Here is a 25,340-nt window from a genome sequence, read left to right as displayed (position 1 = left end):
TGCTCCGTAAATCTTTCTAGATTCAGAACATTATATGCTAGGAGGAGGTTTATTTGCTTAATGATATGGTTTTAGAGGTTTTAAAAGGAGATTTGTTCTTTATTAAAAAAAGAAAAATAGCCCAAATCTGCATACGTGAAATAAATGATGAAAAAATGCTGACGTTTTTTTGCAAATAATTTTAATGATGGGCATATACGCTAGTATGAAGAAATTAGGTTGCAATGGCACTTCATGTTGCTAAGCAACCAAAGGAGCAGTGTAAACCTTGGCGTAGCGTACCACTACAGAGAGAAGATCAGAGGTGATACAAGGAAAGTGTTTTACTAAATGAAGGTTAGGAGTAATAATAATTTGTCCTCATATTTTATAATGCTGTTCCAGAATATTTCCCTTTTCATATGCTGTTTGTGTGAATTGTAACAATGAATGACACCATTGAATAACCAAGCTATCCAAAATGAATTTTAGACATGCTTGGTGTTTTGCACAGTCTTTGCTGTTGCTGTCTTTGAAAGCATCATAACTGATAAAAAATCTGACATAAATAATAAATATGCACCACAAAATAGCATAACTGCCAGGAGTCACAGACTTGTCAGACAGTCCTGTCTGTGCCCTAGTTGTTTGCTATCTGGGCATGCACACCCTTGAATGTGTCCAAACTGATACATGGGCATTTACCATAAGAGTGGCCAGGACAGAAGACATGGTCACCCGCCCTCCTTACACGAATGCCCACCTCCTTAGTGCAACAACACAGTCCTTGCCTGATTGTACAGCTCCCTGGGCTGACCCAAGCTCCTCGCTGCTTGTAGAAGCAGGGCGGTGGGGCAGCTACCTGGGACAAAGGGATAGTGCCCAAAAATTTAAGCATGTGATGTCACGCACCTTCAGATTTCCTAGGCTAGAAACACCTTAATATTGCTAACTGAAGTGGAAGTTTAATATAATTACTTGTCATTTGAGAAGTGCAGGGTGTGGAGTACATCAGTAGAAGTGCAGTTGGAGTATTACAAAAAGGCTTCCCAGTTCAAGATTTTTTTTTGTTTTTATGTTTTCCCTTTTTCCCTTTTGAAAAAATACAAACATACTGTAACTCCTTAGTAAGCACAGATGTCATTATATGACAAATATATGGCTTAAAATACCTAATGATCTCATTTTTCTCAACCCATAACTGTAGAGCCTCAAGATCCCCTACCAGTACAATTCTCTATTGTTCATTAGCTTAGCACATGCTGCCCTTTAGTTAGTACAGGTCTTGGGTTTCTGTTTGGTTAGGGAACTCATATAACATTGCATCCTCAGTAGCCTATAAAATAAATTATTGGGTTACATCCATATGGAAAAAGGTGTCAATCAATTATGTGTATGTCTACTCAAGTCCGTGGCTACTTTGGACAATATTTGGTTTTACGATATCCAGCCAAGAGGCATTAGTGATGTAGTACTTTTGAATGTTCATAGCAGCTTCTTGGCTGATTAATTATTAAACTGATTGTAGATAAAATAGGAACCTCACTTCTATTATATAAAAGAAAATAAATTGTTTTAACACTCATTAAAAATATATATATTAAACAAAACTGTGATAAGTTGCCATATCCCAGGGCTCAGCACCAGTAGCATTTCACCCCGGGTGCCTAGGGAGGCAGGAACAGAGCGTGGTCACGTAACATGAGGTCACGTGACCCTGTAAAGTGAGACAAAAATGAGCTGGGGGGGACGTGAGTGAGGGAAAGAGGGAGAGAGTAAGGGGGGAAGGAGGGAACGTGTATAAGTAGTTGTGAGCATGCATGCATGTATGTATGTTTATGTCTGAGCATGTATGTGTATGTGTGTTTCTGTATGAACATAGATGTGTAAGTATGTATGAGCATGGATGTGTAAGTGAGCATGGACGTGTATGTGTGTGAGCAAGATGTCTACGTGGGAGCATGGGTGTGTATATGGGTGTGTAAGCATGGATGTTTAAATGTTTATGTGTGATCATGGATGTGTATGTGTAAAGGTGTGGTAAGCATGTATGTGTGTGTGGGACCATGGCTGTGTATATGTTAGTGCCTGTTGGTGAGTATCTTTGTGTTGGGTTGAGTGTGTAAGTGTGCAAATGTGTGAGATAGTGTGTGTAAAAGTGTGTGCCACTATGTATGTAAGTTACTGGGAGAGAGGCAGGGGAAAGATGGGGAAAAGATGCCAACTATAATCATGAACAAGAGTATAACTAGGAAGAAAGGAAAGAAATACTGAAATGGAAGAGATATGGGGTCAAAGGGGAGAGATAAATATGAAACATATTGTGAGAGATTGAGATAAAAAGTAGAGAGATAATGAGAGATGAGGAGAAAGTAGAGAGATGGGAAGAAGGGGAGAGATAAGAAGTACAAAGGATAATGAGAAGGGGAGAGATAAGGTGAAGTGGGGAAGAAAGGGCGAAAAGGAAAAACAGATGAGGGATAAAGAGAAATGGAAGAGATGAGATAAATGAGAAAGGGAGCGAGATAAAAGAGAAAAGGGAGATGAAGGGAGCCAGAAAAAGGAGGGGAGATATACAGAAAGGGGAGAGATAGGAAAAAAGTTGAGGTTAGTTGAAAAAGAGAACAAGGAAAAAAGGAAAGAGAAGAGATAAGCAGGGAAGAGAAAGAAAGGAGAGATAAAGAGGAGGGGAGATATTGAGAAGGGGAGATAAAGAAAAAGAGCAACTAGAGAGAGAGGGTTAAAATGAAGTGTTAAAGGGAATTGGACAGAAAATGAACGGATGGGCTCAATTCTATTTTAGTCCGTCTGCAAAAGAATTGAACCCGCCCTCTCAAACAGAGTTCCCAGTTAGTAAACACAGAGGTGTAGCATTTATTTCATAGTGGAATTTTAATTAAGAAATCATTATTTAAGTGTACATTGATATAACAATAAAACGTCAGTATCCAACAGTATCCTTCAGTTAATGCGCTATACCAGATTCCTTTTTATTCTCTTTTTTAATTGTAATTTTGTTACACCTTTTTTTCGCCATGAAGGTCACTTGTGTTTTTGCAGAAGCACTGAATGATTGTTCCACTCTACTGCAGCAATTTAGGCAGATTATCTCTTTTGTAATTGTACGGGGAGGATAACAGCTGCAACCCAAGCATTTATATGCCCCTGTATGTTTTCAATTCTTTGCAAGCATCCTAAAATTAGGAATATACGCAAGTATTACGCATCTGTTACGACAGTATTTGTGATTATTGTTTTACACAAGAATCTCAAAATTCCAAAGGTTATTTTATATTGTAAAATAAACTAATGAAACAAAAACAAATTAGTGGAAAAGACGCCAGTATTTAATTGCCTTGTTTTCCAGTCTCAGTCTACTGCAGGGGTACTCCAGGGCTTAACAACCCTTCTATAGACCAGGATTTTTGGATATCCCAAACAGCTTAATCAAAAAGGTTAAACCTGATCAAATGCCAGGGTGAACTGTTTGAGTGCAAATGGAGGTCCTTCTTCTGGAGGAATGGCTTAGCAAGTGGACAAGGGCAACATAGGGGCCACATAGATGGGTAGGATTACCTGTGTAAGGTATTGGGCTAGTAGGAGGAGAGTTGACACAGCTTACACTTTCACTAGGGAAACTATATGTTATTTTTTCAGGACAAGTTGTTGGACAAGATGTTCATAGGTACTTGGTTTAGGGTAAACAGTGCATCTGATTGTTGGTATGTATGAGCAAAAATACAAAATAGACTAAATTGTTCACCCAATTTTACTCAAACCAAATACTAAAAGTGAGTTAAACGCCATTTTTTCTTAAAAAATATAGCACAAAGTAGGTACATTAAGGAAGAGGTTTAACTTTGTATTCATGCCAAAAAAAATCCGTAAACAAGAAAAAAATACATACGCCCTTAAGTATGGGAACCTTTTCGTCTCTGACATGCCTACTATATCTCCCATCACTATTATTATTGTGGATGAGAGCAATGGATGTTGGAGACAACAAAGGTAGCCATCAGATTATTTTTTATAATCAAAGAAACTGCTGATCAGAGTTTTTTGAACATACAGCTTTCTTCTTAAACGGAGGGCTCAAGCGTAGTCTGTACTACAGAAAAGAGGAGGGTCCCACGTGGTACATGGTACGTAGCTCACACCGCACCCCTATTGAGTAAGCGTCATATCAATTGTGTAGCTGGCACTCTAGGGATTAAAGAAATGCTGTATACAATTTCTGGTCTTTTCCATCCTTCAAGGCCTGTAATACAGAAAACCCTGATCTAGTCCATTATGGAAAATTTGGTAAATTAAAATAAGAATTTTCAAGCAGATGTTTCAGATCGATTCAGATTAGTTCAGTTGTGTGAATCTGTTTAGTGCTTTCTGAAAGCAAGCAGGAACAGATGCATTTCATTTCTAAAGTGTGGTATTTCTAATAATAATGATGCATCTCAGAAGTGGTCTGCCATGTAAGTGGTAAACAGCTAATTTAGTTGTGCTACTATTTGTGACAATGCATTAACAAGCACTTAGATCTTCTTATCTGTGTGGCCTCTATAGAAAAATAATCTGATTGAGCTTTTTCCACAACAGATGAAAAAGTAGATCTAATTAGCTTTGTGTATATATATATATATATATATATATATATATATATATATATCTTCTTCCAGAAACACTGGATTTTAAATATTTTCATGAATAAGAACCATTGTATGGAAGTATATATTGTAAACATTTGAAAAACGCATGAACCCTTTTAAACAAATGTTAAGGCAGCATATAGATAAATGTGTGGGCAGTATAGATTAATACTTGAGGTGGGCGAGCAGAGCTGAGTCAGACACTAGCTAATCCTCCCCTCTGCAGACACAGACCTCAGCTTTTATCTGAAAGGAAAGGAATTAAATTCAGAACACAGTCCAGAATAGTGTTACCATATAAAATAAAAAATATTTTTTTCAGGGTAGCATACATTGAATGGAGTTGAAAGTCATGTTTCTGTGTTTGCAGATGACACTAAACTAGGTAAAGTAATACAGTGCGAGCAGGATATTACTGTGCTGCAGAGGGATCTAGATAGACTGGGGGACTGGGCACACAAATGGCAGATGAAATTCAATGTAGATAAATTCAAAGTTATGCACTTCGGCAGGGCCGGTCTGGGACTGAAAAGCAGCCCTGGAAAAATTTGGAGACCAGCCCCATATAGTTTATCTCACGGTGAAGCTCTTATACCCACACGCACCCCTTATACACACCCGAGTCACACTATGTGCCATTCTTTTTATCTCATTATTTGTATTAAAATGCCAGAAAGCAAAAGTGTTAAAAGGCCCTAATAAATGAAATACATTACACATAATGGGATCAAAACATTTACTACTGCGAACATTTTTAGATGAAAGAGTTCCATTTTATTCAGTGGAACAAAACACTGATCACATTATTCTTCACGATATTCTGGTAAGAAACTTTTATTTCTTTATTAATTCATGTAAACTATTTCATATTTAATTTAATAAAAGCTATGATTGAGACATGTTTGGTTTTTATTTCCTTTCATTTGACAACCTACCCCCGAGTTATGCACCTCTGCCCCCAGGCTTGCCACTCTGCCCCCTGATATGCCTTCTAACCCCCTATATGCCACTCTGCCTCCAGAAATGCCTTATACCCTCTATATGCCACTCTGTCCCATGATATGCCTTCTAACCCCCTATATGCCACTCTGCCATATAGGGGGTTAAAAGGCATATCATGGGACAGAGTGGCATATAGTGGGTATAAGGCATTCCCTTACGAAAAATTACTGCAGTTTTTCTGAAGTAATACTGCTATTTTTTGGACATGAAAAAACTGCAATACTGCACTTTTACTGCAGTATTACTGCACATTTACTGCAGTTTTACTGCACATTTACTGCACATTTACTGCAATTTTACTGCATTTGTACTTCACTGTACTGCAGTTTTACTGCACATTTACCGCACTTTTTTTTTTATATTGCAAACCTACAGTTGTACTTCAATGCACTGTAGCTTTATTGCTTTGTACTTCCGTACAAAAATAACTGCAGTACAACTGCAGTACAGTGAAGTACAAATGCAGTAAAACTGCAGTAAATGTGCAGTAATACTGCAGTAAAAGTGCAGTATTGCAGTTTTTTCATGTCCAAAAAATAGCAGTATTACTTCAGAAAAACTGCAGTAATTTTTTTGTAAGGGTTCATGGAGGCAGAGTGGCATGAAGGGGGTTAAAAGGCATATCATGGGGCACTCTGCCTCCAGAAAAGCCTTATGCCCCCTATATGCCACTCTGCCTCCCTGATATGCTTTATACCCTCCCATATGCCACTCTGCCCCATAATATGCCTTTTAATCCCCTATATGCCACTCTGCCTCCAGAAATGCCTTTTACGCCCTATGTCACTCTGCCTCCAGAAATGCCTTATACCCCCCATATGCCACTCTGCCTCCCTGATATGCCTCAACCCTCCTATATGCCCCTCTGCCCCGTGATATGCCTTTTAACCCCCTTTTTGCCACTCCACCTCCAGATATGCCTTTTGACCCCCTATATGTCACTCTGCATCCAGAAATGCCTTATACCCTATATGCCACTCTGTCCCATGATATGCCTTCTAACCTCCAATATGCCACTCTGCCATATAGGGGGTTAAAAGGCATATCATGGGACAGAGTGGCATATAGGGGGGTATAAGGCATTTCTGGAGGCAGAGTGGCATAAAGGGGGTGAAAAGGCATATCATGGGGCACTCTGCCTCCAGAAAAGCCTTATACCCCCCTATATGCCACTCTGCCTCCCTGATATGCCTCAACCCTCCTATATGCCACTCTGTCCCATGATATGCCTTCTAACCCCCTATATGCCACGCTGCCATATAGGAGGTTAAAAGGCATATCATGGGACATTTTTGTTTACTTTATATGGCAAGCCGATCCAGCTTGCCATATTAAATAAAAAATAATATATGCCACTCTGTCCCATGATATGCCTTCTAACCCCCTATATGCCACTCTGCCATATAGGGGGTTAAAAGGCATATCATGGGACAGAGTGGCATATAGGGGGTATAAGGCATTTCTGGAGGCAGAGTGGCATGAAGGGGGTTAAAAGGCATATCATGGGGCACTCTGCCTCCAGAAAAGCCCTATGCCCCCTATATGCCACTCTGCCTCCCCGATATGTTTTATACCCTCCTATATGCTTCTCTGCCCCATGATATACCTTTTAACCCCCTTTATGCCACTCTGCCTCCAGATATGCCTTTTGACCCCCTATATGTCACTCTGCATCCAGAAATGCCTTATACCCCTATATGCAACTCTGGCATATAGGGGGTTAAAAGGCATATCATGGGACAGAGTGGCATATAGGGGGGTATAAGGCATTTCTGGAGGCAGAGTGGCATATAGGGGGACACACTTACATACACACACATGCCGATTTTTTTTGTTTTTAACAAATACAAAAAACATACAGTACAAAAAATACATTATTTTACTCACCTTCTACTTCTCTTGACTTCCTGGTAGCTGCACACTGTTCTCCTCTATGCTGACAGCCAGGATGCCACTGACCTGACATCCGGTGCTGCAGCAGTCTGAGCGCGAGGGGGCGGAGCTTCCACCTCACGCTGCTCCCATCACTATGCAGCCATCAGACTGCTGGGAATGTAATCTAAACGGCCGGTGCGTGCTGATGCCCCCGGGCGGAGCTACTTTAACACTTTTTTTTTATTATTTATATGGTAAGCTGGATCGGCTTGCCATATAAAGTAAAAAAAAAGTATTAAAGCAGAGGCGGCCGGCGGCATCAGCACACATCGGCCGTTCAGATTACATTCCCAGCAATCTGATGGCCGCATAGTGATGGGAGCAGCGTGAGGGGTGAAAGGTCAGTGCGAGGGGGCGGAGCTTTCACCCCTCACACTGCTCCCATCACTAGACGGCCATCGCACACGGCTGCTGGGTGCTGATGCCGGCCGGCCGCATCAGCACCCTTTGATTAGATTTCGGGCAGCCTGGGGGGCAGCTCAGAGGCTGCCTTCATGGCCGCCCAGCCCACGGACCTTCCGGCCCACTTTGATTAGATTTCGGGCAGCCTGGGGGGCAGCTCAGCGGCTGTCTTCATGGCCGCCCAGCCCACGGACCTTCCGGCCCACCGGGAAATTTCCCGGTATCCCGGTGGGCCAGTCCGGCCCTGCACTTCGGGGTAAGGAAAGCACAAGAAACCTACACCCTAAACGGTAGTGAATAAGGGGTAACGACAAATGAGAAGGATTTGGGAAATGTTATAGACAACAAACTAGGCAACAATGGGCAATGTCAGTCAGCAGTTGCCAAGGCCAGTAATGTATTGTCGTGTATAAAAAGGGGCATCAATTCACGGGATAAAAATATAATTTTGCCTCTGTATAAATCAATGGTAAGGCCACACCTTGAACATACTGTGCAATTTTGGGCACCTATTCTAAAAAAGGATATCATAGCACTAGAAAGGGTGCAGAGGCGCGCTACAAAATTAATAAAAGGAATGGAGCACTATAGTTATGAAGAAAGGTTAACAAATTTAAATCTGTTTAGTTTAGAAAAACGGCGCCTCAGAGGGGATATGATAACATTATATAAATATATTCGGGGCCAATACAAACCATTGTGTGGAAATCTGTTCATAAACAGGACTATGCATAGGACACGTGGTCACGCGTTCAGACTGGTAGAAAGTAGACTTAGTCTAAAGCAGAGGAAAGGGTTTTTTTTACAGTAAGGACAATAAGGATGTGGAATTCTCTGCCTGCAGAGGTAGTTTTATCGGAGTCTGTACAGACGTTCAACCAGCAACTGGATGGATACTTTGGGGATACAATCTTTAATTATGGGGAAACAGCTTATTGATCCAAGGAGAAATCTGACTGCCATTTTGGGGTCAAGAAGGATTTTTTTCCTTGGTTAGTGCAAAACTGGAAAGAGCCAAACTGGGGTTTTATTACCGTCTTTTGGGTCAACAGAAACAAATTAACAGATATAGGAAAGGCTGAACTTGATGGACGCATGTCTTTTTTTAGCCTATATAACTATGTAACTATGAATGTATTCAATAAACTTTCATTAGTCAGCTTGCCACCATTAATATCTGAAGTTCATGAACTGTGATGTTGAACTCAAGACATTTTCAGCTGGGTTGAAGCAAAAGTTGAACTTGAGCAACAGCACACAGCATTTTCAACTTGACCTCTGTTCCCTTCCACCAACATTTACCAACTTCCTAATTAATAAATTAAATACATTGAGGAAGAATATATTTTCCAAAATTTTAGACTTGGATCATGCATCTTACTTAATACTCAAGTTTAGATGTGCTGAGGTAAGAAAAAACAAAATCAAAGTGGCTGAGTTGATTGATTATACCACCTATTCCCAATGTTGGCAGCCAAGTTAATATTGGACCCAAGTTGCTGACAGTCAGCCATCTTTAGCTTGAATAATTGGAACGACCCTGAGGTTCCATGTTAGCTCAAACTGTTAGCAAATACTCCGTGGTATTTCTTATTTCAATATTTCACTAAAAATAACGACCCACATAGTTAAATGTATAGTAACAATTGCAAGTCATTTAATTTATCATATATTTATAACAACACTGTATAAATCGGTGGTACAATTTTGTTTTTTTTCAAACTCTGTGGTACAATTTTGTTATTTTTCAAACAATTATTTTATTTTACATAACTTTAAAAATAGAGAAAGTAAAACAGTTTATAAATAAATAATTTTAATAATAATTAATAATAATAGTTTATAATAATTATTTATAAATAGATCATTTCTTTGGTAATTGTAGATACTCAGTACGATGTTTATGTCTTATACTGGTGGCATTTCTAACAGGCAAATGCAGAGAAATGCATTTACGTTCAGTTGAACTTTTTCACAATTAATGTTAGTCATGATTGTAATTATTTGTTAACAAGATAATTTATTATTGATTTATTTATTTTTTGCTTTAAGTTTTGGGTACTGTTCATTATATTCTACGATATAATGGTAAAAGCACAAAAACCTATATGCCTAACCAAATAATTAATATAAAATAACCTTCAATAAACGTGTCAACAGCATTTGTAATGGCCTGCCGTATCCACACTGTGGGAAGTGATTTTGCTTTTTTACTGAATTCCATAAGAAAAAAAACAATTTAAACCTTAATACCCTAACATTACCTACTGCTTGTCTTCTATTTCTTCATGGATGTCACAGTGCTACTTGAAACGTAATTTATCTAAAGCTGAGTTCATTATCTTCCACCCCAGTACCTGAATTCTCTGTCTCTGTTAACAACATGACTATCTCTCCTATTATCCAGGCCCGATGCCTTGGGGTCATCTTTAACTCAAACCTTTCCTTCATCCTTCACATTCAGTCCCTTGCCATATCCTGCTTCTAAAATACATCTTTCACATCCATCCATTCCTCACCCACAAAGCCACAAAACTCCTGGTTCATTCCCGCCTTGATAATTGCAAAACTCTTCTGGTTGGCATTCCTCTGACTTGACTCTCTCCTCTGCAGTCTATCCAAAGCACTTATGTTGCTTACACGACATTCTTCTTCTACTTCCCCACTCTGTGAAACCTTACACTGGCTCCCTATTACCTCAATAATTTAAGTTAAAATCATTGTACTAACATAGAAAGCCCTTGATGATACTGCTCCTACATTCATTTCCGCCCTCATAACAAAATACCCCCGTACTCTTCACTTATCATCTCTTCCTTATACTGCTTACAAGACTTCACTTGTGCTGCCCCATATGTCTGGAATTCACTTCCACCTAACCTCCAGCTTTCACTTTTCAAGGAAAATCTCAAAACCCACTTCTTCAGAGAAGCATACCATCTCATTAGTTAGAAATTACCTGACACTAATACAACCCCCACACTACCTCTCCCCTGTCTCCATACCGTATGTTTCTCCTCACCCCATTCTCTCTAGATTGCAACCTTGTGAGCCGGCCTGTTGTTACCTAATGTATTGGTTTGTCTGTCAACTCTAGTCTTGTCATTCATCTTGAATGTATGTATAATAAGAGGAGCTGCGTAAATTGTTGGTGCTATATAAATAAACTTTAACCATGTAAACTTGTCCGCAGTGTTACTTACATTGCTGTTACTGAATAAATAAACTGGAATTTATAGGGAAACATTTATTAAGAACAATACTTGGAGAAGGTCTTAATATGGAGCAACAAGCAGAGATATCTTGTTAGATGATAAATATTTAGCTAGAAATATTTAGCTAGAATTTTTAACACTGAATCTTTGTACTCACATTTGGTTAAAAACTGGCTAGGATAACTATGGTGACACATTCTTTCCTATTTTTAAACTTTTTCATTTTTCTTAATTTCTTGTTAATTATTTTTCTGCTGAGCTTATCGAAAAGGGTGCTTTCCCAGCAAAATATAACAAGATCCTTCTGTGCACTTTGGAGATAAATTGTGTGTCATGTGAGAAACAGCAGCGTTATGGCAATAAATGTCATCGTTTGCTCCACCAGTTTCCTGAGTTGATTGATTTTTTTTTTCTACATTTTTGTATTTTCCATAGTGACCTGGATATTGTCTCCAAACAACCATTTATCTCTTATTATTTTTCTAAAGAAATACATTGAATAGAAATCCAAGAGGAAAGAAGATGAAAATAGAATTAGACACTGTATCAGAAATCTGGTGACTGTGGAGGCCATTGTAGTAGAGTGAACTCATTGTCATGTTTAAGAAACCAGTTTGAGATGATGTGGGCTTTGTGACATGCTGCATTATCCTGAAGATGGGTACACTGTGGTCATAAAGGAATAGACATGGTCAGCAACAATACTGTTGTGTTTAAACAATGCTTAATTGGTACTAAGGGGCACAAAGTGTGCCAAGAAAATGTCCCCCACACCATTACACCACCGCCCTGAATTGTTGATTCAAGGCAGGATGGATCCATGCTTTCATGTTGTTTCAGACCAGGCAAGATTCCTCCAGTCCTCCATTGTACAATTTTGGTGAGCCTGTGTGAATTGTAGCCTCAGTTTCCTGTTCTTAGCTGACAGGAGTGGCACCCGGTGTGACCTTCTGCTGCTGTAGCCCATCTGCTTCAAGGTTCAACGTGTTTTTTGTTCAGATATAGTATTCTGGTATTCTGCATACCTGCATAATTTGAGTTACTGTTACCTTTCTGTCACCTCAAACCAGTCTGCCCATTCTCTTCTGAACTCTGACATCAACAAGGCATTTTTCGTCCACACAACTGCCGATCACTGGATATTTTCTTTTTTTTTCGAACCCTAGAGATGGTTGCGCGTGGAAATCCCAGTAGATCAACAGTTTCTGAAATACTCAGACCAGCCCATCTGGCACCAACAACCATGCCACAATCAAAGTGACTTCAATCCCCTTTCTTCCCCATTCTGATGCTCGGTTTGAACTTCAGCAAGTTGTCTTGACCACATCTACATGCCTAAATAAATTGAGCTGCTGCCATGTGATTGGCTGATTAGCTATTTGTTTTAACAAGCAATTGAACAGGTGTACCTAATAAAGTGGCCCGTGAGTGTGTGTACATATATATATATATATATATATCTTGGCATATTTTATCATTTCAGGGGAGTATATTCTACCAATATTGATCCTTACCAATTATATTGTTGGTTGTGAGTTTTTAGACTGTACTTTAATAATGTAATTGCACATTTTAGCCTGGTGGCGCATTTCAAGGGAAGAGGGAACATTTAAAAATTGAAAAATAGTTTATGCTAGAATATAGCATACTGGGTATAATTAGTTTATTGGCCCACGGTTAAACAGCCTCAATGTTGAATTTAAAGTTCCTTGTAAGATTTCAGCCAGTGGAAACTCCTGGGAATATATGGAATTTTCCAGTGAGCCAATATACTTGTTTTTTTTATACATTTCTTCATCTGTTCTACTATATATATATATATATATATATATATATATATATATATATATATATTTAGCCAAAGGTAAGTAAAACTGTCAATATACTGTACCTGCCCCACAATTTTTTAAAGGCATTTTTATTATTCTTTTAGGTATAAAATTAATAATATTAAATAAAGGGAAGAAAAAACTGTTTTCCAATATCAAGAAGGAAATTGATACAATCATAGATCTCAATGATCGTATGCAGATTGTATCATAATAAATACATTATTTACTGTTTCATATACATTATTTAATTTCATAGAGTGATCTATTTAACATTAATAAACTAATCATTCAAGATTTAATAGAATATATGGGCTGTCAAGGAGGAGAGGGGAGGAAGAGAAAATGCCAAGGAAAAAGATGTAGGAAAAAAGAAGAATCTCATTGACTTTTATATTTGGTCATTTTCAGACATTAGCTTTCACCAGGGCGACCAAATTACATTGTATGTTATGTTGTTATGAATTCTGAAAGAATGTTTCTCCATTTGATATTGATAGTTGATTTGATTTAGAATCTGTGGCCAAGTTGGAGGTTCTTCTAATTTCCAGTTCCGTGCAATAAAAAATTTGGTTGCTGCTAACACATTAATAGCTAAGCTTGAATTTGGTCTATTTTTTACCGGCATATCTATATGAAATAAAAAAGATTGTGGAGATTAAATCCAATCAAAACCAAATAAAGTTTTAAATAGTTTCGCAATTTCAAGCTTTAAGCTAGTAAATTTGTCGCAGCTCCACCATATGTGAGACATGGTTCCCAGTTCTAGCTGACATTTCCAGCATTTATTAGAGGTGGCTCTAAACATTTTGTGTAAGGTGGTTGGTACGTAGTACCATCGGTGGAGGAGTTTAAAATATCGTTCATGAAGATTCATGGATGCCCAAAGTAAAACAGTGAATATTATAGGTTTTTTGTTTGTCCCATATTAAATTGTTTCTATGCAAATAAAATATACATAACTAACATAATTACAAATTCATTACCCTCCTTAGTGAGGAAGGGTTTAATGGTGAGGTGGGAGCTTTGGGATGTTTGCTTTAGGGGATAGTACAACTTAAGGTTTGGGCCATGGGCTTGAGCACAAGTGGTCACATTTAAAACGGGTTATCAAGCTTCTAAGAGTATCATACAGTCTTTGAGCCATACTTCTGTTTTTGGACTCCACCTGGCATACTAGGGGAAGAACCAAGGTGACATTAGGCAAGTAATTGCATAGTTTATCTAATCCCCCAGTGCACAATGGTTGGCTCTTAGAATGGTAGGTCATGGGGTAGTCCCCATTTGTTTTGTGGGGACAGCTCCTGCCATCGCAATCAGTGTTTCATTTATTAATCTCAGAGTTTCTGGAAAGTTATTTTGTGTGTCTGAAGAAGGTTAATTAGGGATAGTTAACATGACCTGTTTAGCCCTTGCAATGAAAGTTCACTGGTGATTGCCCATTCATAATGCATAATAAACTTGGTGAATTTAAAACATTTCTGATAATCTGTATTGTTACTAAAATGTTATTCGCTCTAATGTCTGAGTGGTATTAAACTTTAGCTGTCGGTTTAAATATGAATGAGCAAACCTTGAGGGTTTTAACTTTTTTATAATCTTGTTGTTAATGTGTCTTGTTCATTTTAAATAAATAATTACAGCAGTTGACCTTTTCTTGTGATCCGCAATCTGCAGGGGTTGCTAGCTGTTCCCATTACACATATATTTTTATTGATATTGCTGCTGTTTATTAAAGGTGTGGTTCCACTGAGACAAAATATTAAATGCGCCCCCTAATATAGTAAGAATACTAACCTTAGCGGATCGGCTCTGAAAGATTCATCACATATAACAACATACTGTATTTTCTGTTTCTTTGGCAACAAAAGTGTCACAAAAATGACAAGTGTTCCTGGTAAAAATTATGATTGAGCAAACGTTTTACTTGATGAAAGAATTATATCGCTTTACTGTACTGTTCCTTTGTGCTGTTATGCAGATTCTAAATTTTTTTTTTTTTAAATAACTATTTCTCAGATTTGGGGTATTCAACGGTACTAGGAATGATGTTTCTAATGGTTTATTTAGTTATAATAGGTCTGAATTCAACATAGCGGATGGGAAAGCCTTTTTAAATAAACTTTTTCCATTATCGCTATTCAAGAATTTCTGATAAGATAAAAGCATGGGTATAAAATGTGAAGTTCTATTTTTAGCCATAAACATTAGAAATTCCTGCAATTATTTCTTTATCACTTAAACATAATGTATATCTACAAAATAAGTCACACTCACATTGATATTTTATTATACTTCTTTAATTCTTCATTTAGTCCTCAATTTGTATGGTGTTTTCTACTAATTGTACCTAAAAAAAATTGTTACGTGTTTCCAGTGATGAAACTCTAAATTAATCATTAATAACAAGGACCTTATATAATGTGTTTTTATTTTAGCCAGATCACCATTTACTGTACAGTATACCCAATGTCCTATGTAAACCATCCTTGTTAATAATTGCTACAGCGGGTCAAGTTTTAAATTCCTGCTGTAATAGGTGTGTGAATATATATTCTATAATATTTTATAAACACATATCTTCTATTTTGTCTGAATAAGTGTATGTTATAGAGGGAATTCATTGGGGAGGGGGGCACTTGGCTTTACTTGCGCCCTCTGTGAATCCCCCACTTGAGAAAGTCTTACGTTTCAGCCCAGTACTGTTCCCAAAGGCAAACAAATGACAGCTCACTTGTGTAATGGCACAAGGGAGCCATAATTAGAGACTATCCCAAGTGGAGATTCCCTTAATGGGCAGGCTATTTAAAGACTGTAAATTTTACAGCTAGTTTGTGCATTAATATGAAAATTATTGTAATTCCTTACAGACTCAGCCTGCACTTGTTTGCCGCATATTGTTTACAGACATATCACAGGTTATCAGATTTTCTGTGTTGTCCTTGACTTACTCCTTTAAGACTGTGCAAAGAATATGTTCTCAGATAGAACACAATGCCGGTACAGTACATTTCAGTACAACTTATTCTGATCAATGCAATCAAGGAAAACCTTTACAATTTCAAGTCTGTTGCTTTGTGTATCGTATTTTAGACGTTTGGAAATAATTGGCTGAGTGTAAATAAGTGTCCCAATGTTCTCTAACAAACCTCATGAAAAAAAACCTTGGCAATCAGGTATCCTGAATCATCAAGAGACTGGAAAGCACTCTCACAGTTTTGTCTTCCCGTGCTATAATCTTTAAGCATTAATAGGGATTATTTATTGCATGAAATAATTATGCTAAGTACGAACAAAAGGTTCAGAAAAAAATTATATGATTTTTCAGTATTAGCTTTTAACAAGCATCTTGTGTTTACCTTCTGATTATTAATTGCTTATATTCATATTTATGTTCCAATTACCCTCACTCCGACTCTAACACAAACTTGTTCCTAATTAAATTTATCAACAAACACAAAGTCCTGAACAAACAGTCCTTAAGATGCTAATTTCCCTCATTTGTTATTAGCAGCTTAGTATTGTATTTATATTTGTGTTAATGTCTTGAAGGAATAGATATTAAAGTCCACAGCCAGTGGAACCACGTTATTGTGTTGGCCGTTGTTTTTCTTAAACGAGAAATAATATGAAAAAAAATGTCTTAATTAAAAACGTTTGAATTCTTCTTTCCAAAAAGGTTAACATGTGTTCAGACCAGGCGAAGGCTGGCAGCCCAGTGAGTCAGTTGAGTAATAAGGTAGCCCATCTGGCAGGTTACAGATGGGCTTACAGAAAGACAGTGTCGTACAGGTATGATGTTATGTGGGCAAAATACCTGTGATGTCATAGCTTATCCAATTTAATTTGAATTAGGATTTGCATGCACAGTAGGGATATGCCTCATGATGTCCTTGCATGGTATTGAGTTAGGTACATTTTTTACCCTTGTGTCTAATTGGGCTGGCCCCCTTGAGCTCTCCGTGTTCCTTATGTATATAAGTATAAATGCAGGTGCATGCACAGCAACACAGTGCTTCTGACAGACAGACTGTCAAGAGACTGTCACTGAGTGGATAAGAGAGCTGCATTTCTTACCCCCTCCTATATCTTTATCTCTCTCCTTTGCAACCAGATTGTTTGTCACTTTACATGTCATATTTCCTATTTCGAACTCCCATCTTTTTAATTTATTTTCTTTCTATATTCAGCTACTCTCTCTTTTTGTAAAACCTTTAAGGATTGATGCCGCATATTCCATATCAGGAATATATGTATAGCTTTGCGCATCTTTTTAGAACGTAGTGAGGCGTTTTAACACTGGGGGGTATGGGGTTATATGCGAAGCTGCACCACACAAACTATTGAATACTCTGACTTGCTAAAAATCAGATGAATGCAGACATTTTATAAAGTACTTCAGAACTGTTAGACCCAAAGTATGGTGGTTAAATTCTTCTTAACCATTTGCATGGAACTTCGGGATTGAACTTTAGACGTGGCCAACGATATTGTCCAGTGCACTAACCACATGCACTTGTTGTTAGTTCATAAATCATCCCCCCAATGTTTGCATTTAAATCTGAAATTAATTTTATACATAATTTCACTGTGGGGTATATTCAGTAATCTGGATATATACAGAAAATCTTTAGGACACAAAGATTTCATCTCACTAACTTCATTATGAGTAGTGTGTGGCTGAAGACAAAGAGCTTTTACAGCAGGCTGAGATGGTCCTGAATAAGAGAAAATAAATTGTGGAAATAAAAATGATTCTTTTTAGTATGTTTAACCTCTAATTCACTCTTCTGTGTGACTAGCACATTCTAGGTGAAAAGAACATTTAAAAGGAGAGGTCAAAAATTTGAAACGAGAAAAGAAATTAAGTATTTTTAGAACAGTTCGAAAAGTTGTCTCATCACCACGGTAACCAACGTAATAGGCTGCAGGAACTTTCTTTTGATTGTTATGGTTTTAAAAAACTTTGATATATATGCACAATTTTTACAAGACCATCAATATCCTATAAGGAAGCGTATGATAAAAAGTAGGAAAACTTTAGTGGTGTTGATATGATATGTAGGGACATTTTTTACAGATATCATGCAGATTATATTCAGGAAATTGTGCTTTTATATTATTGCATTTTTTTGTGGGTTATAGTTTTGTGTAAGGATATGGCTTCTACATGGGGTCAAAATAATCAAAACTGATATAGTCATATTGGTCCAAAAGAAGTCTAAGACCTTTAGTCTTTAGTCAAACGTAATACCTTCTATTGGTCCAAGAAAACAATATACAATCTTATGAGTTTTCAGGTCCTCAGACGACATTTTAGGAAGTAACATCTGAGATCCCACGGTACATTTCATTTTTTTTATACATAACCTTCAAGGAGCTTTTTTATCTTATATTTTGATACATATAACTATACAGTACTGGGCAAACATTTACTGTAGGTGTGCAAAATGCTGTAAACTAAGAATGCTTTTAAAAAAAGACACGCTGAAAGTTTTTTTTTTTAAATTATTCAACAAATGGTCAGAAGTGGTTTTTATGGAAGACCCGCGGCCAAAAAGCCATACCTCGGATGTGGTAACAAGGATGTAGAAGAAGGAACTTTTTTTGCCGAAGGGCTGGAGAGTGGTACAAGGATTAGTGTTTGCAGGCAACAGTGACGCATGGTACAGGCACCTTGAATGTTTAGGTCTGAATTCCCGCAAATGGATTTGGTCAAAATTTATGGTCTCTTTAATGCTAAGAGGTACAGGCAGGTACTTATCCATCATGCAATACCATCAGGGAGGCATTTGATTGGCCCCAAATGTATAGTGCAGCATGACAACAACCCCAATCATAAAGCCAAAGATATAAAGAATTAGACTTATGCATTCATACAAATTTAACTTGCCAATTTATTTAATTCCCATGAGTGTCTCAAAATGAGGGACCCAACAGAGAGAGTTGCTTACCCTTGGAAAACCAATGAATGCAGAACCTAAGCATGGTTTTCCAAGGGTAAGCAACTCTCTCTTATTACCGCAATACAAACATACATCAAGAGTCCTGCTGCATTCTTTTTTAGCTACAGATAAACGGCCTCTGGTGAGTGTGTCCTTAGGGGTTGGTTTGACCAGTGGTCGCATAGCAGACCAGGTAAACGAAGGAGTCGTTTGACGTTCGGCCTTTCTTTCACAAAGTCTCCTGTCTATTTGAATAGACAGCCTGGCAAATTCATCTAGGGAATTCAGTATATTGGTACGGGCTAATTCATCTCTAATGGATTCCGACACACAAAAACGGAACTGGTCATGTAGTGCCGATTCTTTCCAAGAAGTCTCCATGGCCACTCGCCTGATTTCCACTATATAGTCCATGGCTTGACGGAAGAAAACCCACGTTTCTAGTACTGGGCTGTTGCTATGAAGCAGTGGTGAGCCCAGAGCTGGGGTTCTTCAGACAATAGGGATATGACTGTATGGATCTTGATATAGTTCGAGGTGTAAGTTTTTGGTTTGAGGTTGAACCTGATCTGGCAAGAGGTCACAAATGTGTTATACTTCTTGCAGTCACCCGAGTACCTTTCTGGCATGGGTATCAGTGGTTCAGAGGCGACTGCTCCCTGAAGTACCACAGGCTCTGGTAGCATAGGCGGTGCTGGGAGCTGATCACCATGAACGTTAGGATTGCCTTGCAGGTGGTGCATTTGTTGCCCTAGCTGATTCTGCCCTGCTTGGACATCTTGCAATGACTGGCTAAAATCTGTTGTGTGAGTGTGGCAACTGCTTCAGCCAATCCTGCAGGTTCCATAAGGGCTTGGATGTTATATTACGCTTGGAACCCAGTGTGCAGGGATAGTGATAACAGTCTCAAAAAACCAGTAACAAAGTCCAAACAGTGATCAGGCAAGCCGGGTCAGGAGAGGAGAAATCAGCGTAGTCAGGATCAGGCAAATATTAGCAACGATCTTCCACTAGAAACACAGTAACATAGAAAGCTCAGTCATTAAAACAACTGTGCACTGAATGAAAGCCAGTGCTCGGCTTTTAAACTTGCCATGCCTCTAAGCCACACCCCCAACTATGATGATGTACAGGGCGCGTTCCGTCGCCTCCACAGGGGTATGGGAGAAGAAGGAGGGACAGTAGCGAAGGGGGTATGCCACGAGCACCTGCCGGACGTGGGTACTCAGGTGAATGGCTGCGCTGTGGGCCGTGACAAATGCCCATCATACAATATGCCAAAGAGATGAAGTCCTGTTACATAAGAACATCAAATGCAAACTTGCAAATGTGTGAATTATAGAAAATGATCAACAGAAGGAAAGCTGTTATAAAGCAACTGTTAAAAGCCATATACCATTTGGCAGTAGGGCATGAGCTCTGCTGCTCTGCTACTTCAGTATGTTACTCATTATCGTCTTTTACTGCATTTTTATCTGTTTAATGCATAATGAAGCTATTCCGTGTGTAGGTGGATGTCACAAATAAGGCAAATATACTGTATATATATAAATCCACAAATAAGTGCACTCATAGATCTTTTCATAGATTCTTTGCAAATAAAATAACTTTTTAATATGATAAATTCAAATATTTCATTGATAAATTCATATTTCCACCTGCAGAGCACACCAAAAGAGCAGGTACGTGTCATTTAATATTTTGCAATATATAAAGTAAAAAATGAGGCCACCGTTCATCAACAAACAGTAATTTCACAATCGTTTATACATATCTCTGTATGATTGCTGCAGAGTAGAAGGGGTAACATCATATTGAGCTAAAAATGAGTCACATCTGTTCCATGTCTGTTCCGCTAGCATTGGGCTAAAAGCCAGATATTTCACTTTTTTCACATATCCAACAAGTCTGTGGGTGGCATTAAACTAAAAAAGTATTTATGCTTCAATAAGCATAATTGTATTTTCTTAGGAATTGTTTACTGTTTTAATACGTATTTTTATTAACCAGGTTGATTCTGATGGTACTGTTACAGCTGAAGAACAGATATATCTTCTTTTGGAAGCTAAAATACAGTGTGAACTTAACATCTCAGGCCAGCTGCAGGAAGATGGTGAAGTATTACTATTACTAAGTTTGTGTTTTAGAATTTTATGTTAATAAATGGTGCATTACTCATCATGTCTCCCAAGTGTCCCATTTCGTGCAAGATCGTCTCGATTTTGCCACTCTGACCCACTGTCCCACCGACAGATAGTAAGTACAAATGAAAAAAGCTCCAAGTAACCTAGCAAAGAGTGAATAAAATTAATATTTTAGCAATATGAATATACTGGAACATTATAGACTATGGCTTATTTGAGTATTGTACAATAAATGCATTCACAGCTTGCTTTTGAATTGAACAACTTTATATAAAGACGCAAAAGAATTCTACAAAAAAAAAACAAAAAAAACAAGACGATTGCTTTGGCCTTTTAGTTCCCCTTATAATAAAGTACATGTTAAATTATTACCATAGACACCCATTAACTGTCATCTGTCATTTGTTTAATTTATTCATGTCATTTACTGCTTTAGTTAAAATTTCCGTTGACTATGTGCATCATTTGTAATTAGTAAAGATAACATATTTAACAAAACAATTTTTTTTGATATATCTGTTCTGTTAAACACATTCATCACAAATAAATATCAAAAGTCAAAAGAACACATTTGTAGGTGTTTTTATCATTACTGCTCGGAACATATATTTTAATTGCCGTTGCTGAATGCCAAATCTATTTTTTTTTTTTTAATAACACTCTATGCCCAAAATATGTTTAAGACATTTAGGTTGTATATGTTTAATATCTGTTTCATTTATCATAATTAAATGTTTAAATGTCAGATTGTATCATAAAATGCTCATCAGTCATCTTGCTAACTCCCCGATGTATACATCCATATTTGTTTAGTCATGTAATTGATGTATAAATAGTGCACACGGTTTAAAATTGTGAGCACCGGTTTGTGCATGTGGCTGGACCTCTTGTACTTTTACCTCCTGGGTTACTGTCTTCCCTTTTAAGCTATAACAACATTTTCATTAGATTTCCCTCACATACTATTCTGTTACCACAAAGCCTCTCTTATTACCAGCCATGTAAATGCTTTAGCTGTATAGTTGAAATCTAGTCAAAAAATATATGTATATAACGTTGAGGTAAAGAGGTGATAAAGGTGTCAAAATATTGTATTTAAGTATTTCATAAACAGCAACTTTAGAGAGCAGGTCATAAAACAAAAAAAGGCAAAGGTCTATCCTAAAAAGCAGCCACCCCTTTAGGCCCAAAGTCCTCCTTTCTGCCCTGATGCCCCTCTGTTCTAGGAGCTCAAGATGTTTGCTGAGTATGAGTGTATCACAGTGTTCTTAGAGGCATAAAGTCTCAATCCTGAATAGCAAAAAATATGTTTATTAATCAAATTGTGTTACTAAAATGCATTATTTTTCTAAATGTCTTTAGCGATCACATAAATAGCTAATAGGTCAGAGTGACCATCGACTAAGAAATGCCTTAATTCCTGCTGTGCACACCTCCTAAAACCAGTGTCCCTTTTCAGCAACTTTAAACATTGGGATATAAGGACCAATCTAAGGGTGAGAATAGGTATCTGCTGTCTGAATATTTTTTTTATAACTAATTTAATGGGAATTACCTACCGTATGATGACATCACAGCTAACGCAATCTCTGTACTTTTTGACAAGCAGCTAGAAAAACACTGAACACGTTCTGCCTCTTATTGTCTGTCCAGGGAGCTTAGTAATGTGAAGCAGCCTGTGGAGAGCCTGAGATATACATGATTAGTGTAAAAGAAAATAAGATAGAAGGGGGGAGGTGATTTACTAAAGAGTAAGAGGAAATTGTTAATTTCTGCTTTATGAAGGACCTGGCCCAAAATGTATTTTCCTTGTTCATAGTTAATTATTTGTAGGAATCGATTTGGGATTAATATTGGCCCTAGCACTTTAAGATCATCGATAAATTAAGTCTGGGTAGATAATGATCTCTATTTTCTTCAATGGGGTATTTTATGTTGACATGTTACTTCTTGGGTGGCCCCTCAAGGTAAGTTTAAAACCTTTTTTTGCAGTTTGCATCCTTTATACACCACAGGATGCATTTGACGCATCTTATTGAGGGTATGGTTGGAAGGGGAAAGGCATGGGATGAGTTTATTTGATGTTAACCCCCAACCCACTTGGAATTGAATGGGGGAGGCATGTGCTGAGGTTCATGGTAGATTCAGTTTCAATTATGTAAAATATTTTAATGTCCGCCTCTCTCCATTCCACTGGATAATGGATGTGGTTAAGGAGGGTATAAGTAGTATCTCTATGCCCCTAAGCATATAGGTTGGGGGTCCTTGATTATTGTGTTGACCTCTGCTTTGCTTAATAAGATTTATTTTTATAATACTTATTTTTACTTAAAAGAAAGTAAACATGGAGAGGAAATCATCTTACCTTCTATACAACTTCAAGTTGAGTTCTTATTTATGGGAATAAAAAAAAGCTAGTAAATTGGTCCAACAATGTTTGAATTGATCCAAATTTCCTGCTGAAAACCCACCATTTTTGTCAAATCCTATGAACTCATAGACCACTGCAAGCTTGTTTTCTTTTACAATATGGTATATCTGATAAGGATGCAATGTTCCCAGGAATCTAATGATATATATACATAATTTAGCAACCACTGGTATAGAATCTCACCCAATTGCCATTGCTGAAACTAGGTAGGGTACAATGAAATGTAGACTTAGTATTAATGTATATTTGTTTAGAAAAGCAAGTTACTACTGTAAAAACTGACGCACACAACCCATCTGTAAATTGGATAAATATTCCCTAGCCATACAAGCTACAGCCAATTTATGTAAGTATATAAAAAACATGTTAAGCTTCTATGCATCCAATTCTGTTACTAATAATAACACTCAATGCTGCAATAAATACACAATCCCCACAGCATTCTAAAATAGTTTAATATGTATTCTTTTCGACTCATTAACAAAAAAGGATTTCCACCAGGGCTTATAATAAGGTAGTAATAACAAATAAATAAGAATTGTATGGGTTATTGTACAGCATTGGAGGAATTATTTTAGCAGTTAAATGGTTTACACCTCATGTGGATAATTTGTGCATTGATTTATGTAGGTTGCTTAGCAAAATGCTTCAATTGATTAAAATGTTACCAACATACAACTACACGTCCTTCTATAACCTTGAGGCAACAAACAATGGGGAAATGTCAGTTGGCAAGTCAGTTACCATGCTATTAAACAGAAGATCCTTTTGATTTTATATATTATGGAAATTGAGGTAAAATGCCATATTTTCTATGCTTTAATTGAGTGAAAGATATATTTTATATAGCGGTTGTCAAATCTAGGTATCTGGTAGCTTTAACCATATTTGTATTCTGATGGAAATCATTTCAAAAAGCAATAATGTACAAAATAAAATAAATCTCTAGAATAAAGACAGTTTGGATTCTAAAAGGTATACTCACTAAAAAGGAACAAAAACATTGTGTAGGGCAATATATATATATACGTATATATATATATACAGCATGTCTAAATCTGCATTTAAATCACCATGGGGGGGGGGAGTATACAAACCATAATGATAACTATTACAACAATCACCCCATCCTCAAGCTGGCGTTACTACTGCCATGGATAGACCTAGAATCTTGTAGTGGTTTAGGAGGTTTATGGAGCATAAACCAGAAGCAAGGTTTTAGCTTACAAATTCTTTTACCTTTTCTCATTTTCCTATTTTGTATCTTAATAGGAGAAGGCGGTTGTGTACCAGAATGGGATGGATTAGTTTGCTGGCCTAAAGGAACACCAGGAAAAATCCTTGCAGTTGCTTGTCCTCATTATGTGTACGATTTTAATCACAGAGGTATTACATATAACTAAAATTCCATGTGTTTTTTTGGTTGATATTGATATGCACAATTTACAAGCTGAACATTTCTTTCACAGATAATTAGTTTAATATTTATTATGTTGTTTATATTTTTGTTTAAATGTATGATCAACATTTGTATTTGTAATATAAAAAGTTCTACATGTTACACTCCAAGATGGACTTTTTATAAACTAATAGATGCAGTAATATAATTCTACATATATATTTAGAAAATAGGGAATAAGGAATGTTTGTTGTCAAATTCCCTTGTAACTTTTGTTGCATATATCTGCTTCCCTGAGATTAACTAATCCCTCAGTACCAGCCTTTTACTAGAGGAACATGGAAAAAAACATGTAGCATCCATTAAGCTTCCAGGACCTCATAGGTGTCATCTTCAGATTTTAGATTTTATCTTCC

At 37.3% G+C, this 25,340-nt stretch overlaps 1 protein-coding gene across 1 annotated transcript in view; it reads left to right on the top strand.

Annotated features, from left to right (window-relative positions):
• PTH2R (parathyroid hormone 2 receptor) overlaps window positions 1-25,340 on the top strand; it is a 100,892-nt gene that overhangs the window by 11,613 nt on the left and 63,939 nt on the right. Inside the window, exons 2-3 of the mRNA XM_053471466.1 lie at window positions 20,961-21,063; window positions 24,798-24,911. Coding sequence (XP_053327441.1) covers window positions 20,961-21,063; window positions 24,798-24,911 — 217 coding nt within the window. The remainder of the gene's footprint in view (window positions 1-20,960; window positions 21,064-24,797; window positions 24,912-25,340) is intronic.

This window comes from Spea bombifrons, chromosome 7 (assembly GCF_027358695.1).
Source record: "Spea bombifrons isolate aSpeBom1 chromosome 7, aSpeBom1.2.pri, whole genome shotgun sequence".
NCBI classification, from domain to species: Eukaryota; Metazoa; Chordata; class Amphibia; order Anura; family Pelobatidae; genus Spea; species Spea bombifrons.
Note: the sequence above shows the minus strand (reverse complement) of the source record. Positions and strands in the feature narration are given on the sequence as shown.